Here is an 8,376-nt window from a genome sequence, read left to right on the forward strand (position 1 = left end):
GGCCCCCCCCCCCCCCCGGCACCATATTTAGAGGAATTTTTCATTTTTATTGTTTCACTTTAAACAATGTTAAAATCACTGCTTTTTAAAAAACTGTATTTTTAAAAAGTGTTTTTTTGCATTGATACATGTCCCCCAGGATAGTACCCGAATCCCCATAGCTTTTTATGGCCAATAACTCGCATATAAGCCTTCCAAATGGAGACATTTTATTTTCCGAATTCTGGTCCCATAGACTTTCATTGAGTTCTAAGTTCGAGTTAGAACTTTTTCCATGTTCTAAAGTTCGAGGTAGAACCGAACTCAGGTGTGTTCAGCCCATCAATACTAGCCACAAGCCTAATGTACCTACTGTATATGCAAGGCCAGTGGCGGACCAAAGGGCCCTGGTGCAAGATTTTATCTTGGGCCCCCCTCCCAAGATGGGGGGGCACTGGAGCGGATCACACTGGTCCTCGCACCCCCCCAGGGGTGTCTAATGTTGCAGTAGCGTGCTGGACTTACCTGAGACCCTGCAGAGCACACCATAGATCCTGCATAGCCCACCTGAGACTCTCTATGGTGGGCTCTGCAGGGTCCCAGGTGGGCTGGTCTGGTCGCCAGGGTCCCTTTCCCTGTACCTCCTCCCAACTCTTCTTACCTGCTGCTGTTGGGGCCCGGCCTCCTCCACCCCCTCCCCTGTCACCTCTGCCATGCTTCCCCGGTACAGTTGATACCCATGTAAGAGGCTGCCCAGACCCCTCACATGGGTACCGGCCATACCCCCCTGATGGCGGTGTTCTATCAAAGGTTATGACTACGTTAGAATGTGTGACCGGTGATGTGGTCACACGTTTTAGCGTAATCCCGTCCAGTTTTTCAGCGGTGGAATGTGTGACTGCCAATAGGTGAAGCATTCCAGTGCTTTCCCAGCTGTTCCAGGGCAGAACGGCATCGCAAATCGCATGTGCCGGAGAACCGATCTGCCCTGAAACAGCTGATCGGTCCTGAAATGTCACTTCTCTCCAACTGCGATCTCACATTTCACCGCACTCACAAAGTCGGATAGAAGTGACATTTCAGGACCGATCAGCTGTTCCAGGGCCAAAAAACTTGGCGAGATTACGATAAAATGTGTGACCACGTCACTGGTCACACATTCTAACATAGTCTCAAACTGTGATAGAACAGAGGCCTGTCTGTAATCATTTAATCAGAGAAATAGATTATAATAGGGAACATTACAGTGTAATATTCCCCATTATAATCCATTTGTCTAATTACATGAAATAGCAGTACACAACAGAGAAATAGATTATAATAGGGAACATTACAGTGTAATATTCCCCATTATAATCCACATGTCAAATTACATGAAGTAAGAGCCCCCGCCACCCTTCCCCCGCTCGGACTCACCCTGCCAGGATAGCAGCAGCCATGTGTCGATGTGTGCACTCATTGCAGGGGGCGGGGCGTGTAACACACACACGTCTCCTGTGACTCCCCTCCCGCCGCCTGTTATTATGGACGCGGCCGGTAGGGGAGGTGGGTCACAGGACCCCGGTTCCCCTCACTGGGAAGCCCGTCGGCAGTGCGGGGCCCTGGTGTTGTAACACCGGGACCCTGCACTGCCCCATATTGCAGGACCGGACCCCACTGAGGCTGTGGGGGTGCCCAGGACCGGACCCCACTGGGCCCCCCCACAGCCTCAGGCCCCGATGCGGCGGCACCGCCTGCACCGGCGGTAGTTCCGCCACTGTGCAAGGCCAAGTCTACTTACAAAAAATGTGTTACTGAATAAATGAAAAAAACAGGTTCTATAATCCTTTCACATTAAGGCACATACTGTATGTGAAAATATATGAAATATTAAATCTATGAAATATTACATTTACCCACAACAAGAGCCTCAGTTCCTGTGATTGCATCTTATGCATGTTTTGATGGTTCAGTGTTCATAAAAGGGGAGGACTGTATGTGTAGTTAATAATGGATAGCTATAAGATCAGAAGGTGTATTCTTATGTATATGTATTATGTTAAGTATGCATATGTAGGTCGATAAATGTTGTCTTTTATCGATGTAAAATAATAAATAAAACATATAATTATAAAAAATATTGACTAGTATTTCAAATGTGACAAAATATATAGCTTCAAAATGGCAATATTGCAATATAGATAAAAGTGTAATACAACATAGAGTATATCTTCTTGTCAAAGGAGGCCCTGTGCAACCAAACTGCAGGTCTAAAGATCCAAAACACTGAAGGATCTGTTCAAATAAAAGGATGAAATAAAAAGTGTTACTGGACCACAGATGTCCACTTAGTAAACCACAACTAAAAGTATTTACTACTTGTTTCCTAACTTTTAATTTAACTTTTGTATCAACTACATTAATTTCAATTTAGAAATTATAAAATGAGTCTAGGTCCAGCCAGGCTATCCAAAGGATATAATGTTTAAAAAATATTTTTCACATGTTGGCTTCATATATAAAAATCTCAAAAAGAATTGCAGTTGCCCTGTAGAAATTCTTTCTAATCTAGAAGTCAATTTATCTTAGTGGTAGAGTCTTCAGAAAAGCAAGTGTTAATATCTGGTTCATTGGAATTTTCTTGGGAAAGGAAATTAATTTACTTAGTTATAGATATAATAACAGATGCATTCTATTATTTGTTGATAATGTTATAAATGTTGTTAATGGTATGGTGTTTAGTTAGGCTGTATATATTATATACTTTTTATTTTTATTTACAGGTTTAACAAAGATGTTGAATTTATGATTGGCCATAAACCGAACATTTTTTGGCAAGTTACATGGAGAGTTGTCAGTCCACTTATTATGTTAGCTATTTTTATTTTCTATTTTGTAATTGTAGTTTCACAAAAGCTGCTCTACATTGTTTGGGATCCAGATTATGTAAGTATAACAAACTTTTACACTGACATTTATATCAATATAGTTAACTTCTTGAAACTTTGTTATTAAAGTTGAGTGAATAATTAAATATTCTCAAATTTGTCTGTTAACCTCTCTCCTGTAAACTGGCATTTTTGAGCTCTTCCTGTGCATCCAGCAGGCAAAGGGTAAAAAAAAATCAAACAATTTTTAAGTTACATTTTCATCATTTTACTTGCATGGAAAAGTATACTTCCTGAAAGAATATTCTAAACTTTCTGGCGGCCTGTTTGTCAAAACGCATAGATGACAATCAGCCACAAAGGAAAGAATTGGATTTTAACTTAAATGCAGTTTTCATGCAGTATCATGAAATTGTATTTCTGCAAGATAGCGGGCAAGTCTGAATATGCCATTAAAATACAAGTTGCCACGGCCGCCCACCTTACCTACAACAGAAATTGAATCTCTTTCTGCCCAATTTTCCTTAGAAGAAATCTCTTCAGCTATGCTATAAGACTCTCCATGATTCCCTTCTCCCAATTCTTCATAAGATTTTTAACTCCATATCTGATTCATGCCCTTCTCTAAACAATCCCAAGAAGCACACATAACTGTTCTCCCTAAAGAGGGCAAAGACCCAACACTCTGTGCTAGTTGTCAACCCATATCCTTGATTAACGTGGATTTAAAAATATACGCTAAGCTTATTGCAGACCGATTGAAGACCTTTATACCGTCTTTTATATACCTGGACCAGGTAGGCTTTGTCCCTTCCTGTGAAGTCAGGGATAACACCTCTAAGACCCTCACCTTTATGGCTTATGCTCAGCAACATAGTCTTCTGCTTTGTCTTCTATCAGTTGACGCGGGGAAGGCTTTTGACCATCTCAATTGGAACTTTCTGAAGAAAGTTGCGTTACATAGGTATCCCCTCTAATCTTCTCTCAAACATTTTGGCATTATACCAAGCTCCAGTGGCTCGGGTCCGGGTCAATGGGATTCTCTCTAACCCCATCGATGTTCATAGTGGCACCTGCCAGCGTTGTCATTTATCCCCTTACCTGTATATCTCAGCGATGGAACACTTAGCAGCTGCTATTCACAATAACCCTGATATTCAAGGACTCATGGTGAAGGGTCATGAGTTCAAGCTTAGTTTATGCCCATCTCCCTCGAAAATAACCTTAAACAATCTTTGCCTTTTGCTTGGAAACGACAGGGCCTTAAATACCTGGGTTTTTTTCTTGCCCCTCAGACCAACTTATAATATGATCGTAATTACAAGCCCCTCTTGACGAGAATTCAACGGACCTCAAAAGAGTGGGCGGGGCTTCATCATTCATGGTTTGGGGAAATGGCTTTTCCACTTATCTTTCCTTCTTTTTTTTTGTATGTCTCCTTTTCTTCCTTTTTTCTATTTGCCAGTACTCTAGCTGCATTAGGAGCATTTTTGCCCTGCGCAACTGTTAACTTTTTCATTGCAATTTTGAAGTGTACCTCATGGCGGCCCTTTGATTTCTAAGAGTAGCTTGTTTTCCTGTATTGTCTCACTTGTCTTTTTTATATATTAAACGCCTATTAAACTTTAATCTGTTAAAAAAAACACAATACAAGTTGCCACAGGTTCAATCCTGTGTGCCAGAGGATAAAAAGTGAGGGAACATATCCTCAGTGGGAACAGTAATAAAAAAATCAACAAAGGATCTAACTCTTCTTCACCCCAAAAAAGTTTTGGCTTGAATGGATCTGCATCTTTATCAAACTAGCTGACTATGCAAGACATGCCCTATATTTCTACATTTCTAAGTTTGCAACTTCTGATGCTAAACTGTGACATTAATAAGTTAGTTGAAAATTTGATGTAAGTGTTCTCAAAATATGGTTGATGAACCATTATTAACATGCAGCCTTGTGCTGAATGTTCCAGCCCAGAAGTATTTCCCATCTTTAAATCGCAATGTCCTCTGTGAACACCCAGTGTCAACAGTAACTGGACCCACATATCAAAACCCAGCACTGTTTTGTAGAAGGAGCTTCGAAAATTGGAAAATTGCTGGCTGAACAGCACCTGCATCCAATCAGGTGCAGGCACCGTTAGGGTATTTAGCAGGCGCAGGAACAGCATATTCAGCAGCAGGCATAAGGGGGATAAGTGTGGATGGGAGAATCTATAATTTTCTGCACTATTTCCCAAATTTCATGGGAACTATGTAGGATAAGAGATGAGAAAATATGCCTGGGTTTTATTCACAGGCTGTTCAGCAAACTTGTAAATTTCAAAACTTGTGAACTTCACCTGTACCCCACTGAAGCAAAGAGGGGAGCAAATCCAGAAAATAAATTCTGACCACTTTCAAGGCTAATAGGCAAGGGATTATCAAACAAAGTGCATGGGGAGGGACACCTCTCTTGACTGCTGTAACATCACGGCCCCTTGTCCAATCAGAGAATGCTGACTATTCATTGAGAAAAATACTAGGTGTCCTCTGAATGGCCACTGTGCTGAGCTAGTGAGCTGCTGTGTTTTATCAGCACAGTGAAAGTTGCTCAGCATAGCAGCTGTTCCTATACACAAAATACAAAATAAGTTGTAATACACTGTAGTAGCTGTGGTTGCTACAGTGTATTGTACAACCCCTGTGGCCCTGCCACGGATAATTTATATATACTTACATTGTGCTAAACTGGACCAATATGAATATATATATTTTTATAGTTGGAGCTTTAAGGGTTACATGAAATGTTATACAAAAGGCAAAAAGCAAGAAAAACCTAAAAAGGTTCTATAAATATAGCAACAGTAAAAAGGTAAGTGCAGAACAAGTAGGCTCCATGGGATAAATTTGGTACTTTGGTCACAAATGACATGCATAAGGCTAAAGCATTAAATATGTATGTATACATGTATTCCTACAGTTTAAAACAAGAAACAGAAGGATTTATTAGAGAGAATAGTAATGCTAATACCAATGAAAAGGAAGTACCCTTATGGTTTTCAGAAAATGGGGTTTGAAACAGACTAGAAAAGCTAAATGTAAACTAGTCACCAGGCCTGATGGCTTATAACCACAAGTCCAAAGGGAGCTAAGCGAGAGCCATGAGTTTTATAAGCTCCTTAAAGGAGAACTATGGGGTTAGGGCTTTTCCCCATAATTCTCCTGAGGGTAACAGGAGGACACAAGCGTCCTCCTGTCACCCTAAGCTCAGTATACCGCGAGATAAAGCTTACGGTATACTGAGACACCACAGCTGTAGCTCGCGGTATACTGAGACTCCGCAGCTGAAGCGGATCCCGACAATTATGTCTGGATCTGCCAAGCTGCGTGAGTGACAGCTGGCTCTGCCTATCTAGAGGCAGAGCCAGCTGTACCCGCCCCCTCCCCCGTCCGTTCCGACAGTCAGCGCTGGAGGATCGGAGCTGGGAATCCAGCCCCTCCCCTGTCACAGCAGAGAGCCGTGACAGGATCGAGAAGTGAGCGAACGCCGGGATGTGTTCGCTCACTTCCTGATCTACTGAGCCGACCTGTGACAGTCTCATTGTCACGGGTCGGCTAGAACTATGAGGTGAGTGAAAAGCACTCACCTCATAGTTCTCCTTTAACTGCTTTTTTATGGCCATGTGTAAAGAAATGTTTGGTTCTAAAGTGGTTGAAACCAAGATTGCGGCTTCTGCAGTAGGACATGTTTTCATTGGAGGAAAGGAGGTTTAATCTGAAATTACATAGCGAGTTCTTTACAGTCAGAGCAGCAATAATGTGAAACTCCCATCCTAAGTAGTGGTAGCAGCTGGGAGTATTGACAAATTCAAAAACGTCCCTATATCTTTTTTGCTGAGCGCGATATACAAGGATATGTATACTCTTTAAAAAATGTCACATGCAAAAACCAACACACACGCACACATAGGTTGGACTTAATGGACTTGTATCTTTTTTCAACCTTAACTACTATGTAACTATGTAATATATGCACATTCATGAATATATACTAAACATTCCTCATGTTGATCATTTACAGAGTGAATTTCCCAGGTCAAAAGAAGAAGAATATCCAGGCTGGGTCTACGCAATTATTGTTGTTCTTGCTGGACTCCCAAGTCTAGTAATACCTGGATATGCAATTTACAAGTTTATTCGGAACTGCTTCAAAAAGGACGATGACCAAAGAGAAATGATAAATGCTGCATCTCTTGTCTCTATCAATGGTGATAGTAAAAAACTATAAAGTTTACATGCAAAATGAAAGACTTCCAGTCTTGAATCGTAAAAAAAACTTGTAAATTTCTGTAATTGAAAAAATGTGAAAGAAACTGAAGAAGTGATAATCTTTGAGAGGCATCAACAAAACAGCTCATAGAAGAGTTTCAGTGAACACTGTGCAATGACAGAACGATGCCTAACCCTGCGTTCATGTACGGCAAAACCATTATCATGTTTCCTTTGCACATGTTAAAAACACTATTTTGTAGGTTTTGTATTCAGATTAAGCAGTTTGCTCTGGATACTGATATTCTATAATTTGAGATTTTGACTGATTTTAAAATATAATACTCTAAGTAGAATACATAGAAATGTGCATTCTTTGGTCATTTACAATATACAAATCAGCTCAAATCTTTTAGTGGATTACTTAAAAATGTATTGAGAAAGAATTTGAGGGATACCGTTGCTGACCTGAGTCCAGTGGGTATGGCTGCTGCTGGGCATTTGGATACCTGCTGTGTACGGGCTAGCTCAGACAGTATTTTTTTAAGTCACAAAAAAAGAAAACAATCTACGGTGTCCCGAGTATTTTGATTGAAGAGAAATAAAATGAAAAAGCCTTGCTAACATTCCTGTGTCTCTCTCAATGGACAATTCGGAAAAACGAATGCAGACAGATTTGTTAGAAGGTTCTCAAATGGAGTTGAAATTTAAACAATTAAAATGCAAATTGATGCCATTGTTGTGAATACAGAAGACATACAAGGATGCAAAATAAATACATGCTGGCAAGTATGTAACTGCCTTAAAGAATGTTGCAGTCCCCTCTACTTAGTCTGTAACATGAAATGGCTGATAAAACCATTTATTGCACTCAATTACATATCATTTAAAGTTATTTGATAACTTGCCACATATACTGGGTAAATTGGGCATTATATTTAGTGGCCCTTTAAAGTGAAGCTACAATTTTGTTAAAACAATCAAACCAGACTCCACTCCTGAGCTTGAAAATTTCAGAAAAATTCAATCAATTGCAGTTCAGGCAAACTTTTGTATAATTCACAACCTTCCAAAGTTCAGAATTTCAGTACCAAAAGTCCCATTAATGTCAATAGGAATCTGAACCAGGCTCTAAAAAAATTGTGTATTAAAGTGTATGTAAACCCTAACAATGAACTTCTCATTTTTGCTTCGTTTGGTCTGTTAATTACACAATTGGAAGTGTTTTTTTATATCTGTTAAATTAGTTCAATAAAAAAAATAACTGCCAGCAGTCTTGTGAGCG

The 8,376-nt window shown here is 40.2% G+C and overlaps 1 protein-coding gene across 1 annotated transcript in view; it reads left to right on the plus strand.

The window, feature by feature from the left end:
* The window catches only part of SLC6A19 (solute carrier family 6 member 19), a 71,418-nt gene extending 64,214 nt beyond the window's left edge, over nucleotides 1–7,204 (plus strand). The window contains exons 11-12 of the mRNA XM_018568852.1: nucleotides 2,742–2,904; nucleotides 6,904–7,204. Coding sequence (XP_018424354.1) covers nucleotides 2,742–2,904; nucleotides 6,904–7,110 — 370 coding nt within the window. The 3' untranslated portion in view covers nucleotides 7,111–7,204. The remainder of the gene's footprint in view (nucleotides 1–2,741; nucleotides 2,905–6,903) is intronic.
* Nucleotides 7,205–8,376: the final 1,172 nt, after the last annotated feature.

This window comes from Nanorana parkeri, unplaced genomic scaffold (genome assembly GCF_000935625.1).
Source record: "Nanorana parkeri isolate BGI_ZX_2015 unplaced genomic scaffold, ASM93562v1 scaffold1252, whole genome shotgun sequence".
Lineage (NCBI taxonomy): Eukaryota > Metazoa > Chordata > Amphibia > Anura > Dicroglossidae > Nanorana > Nanorana parkeri.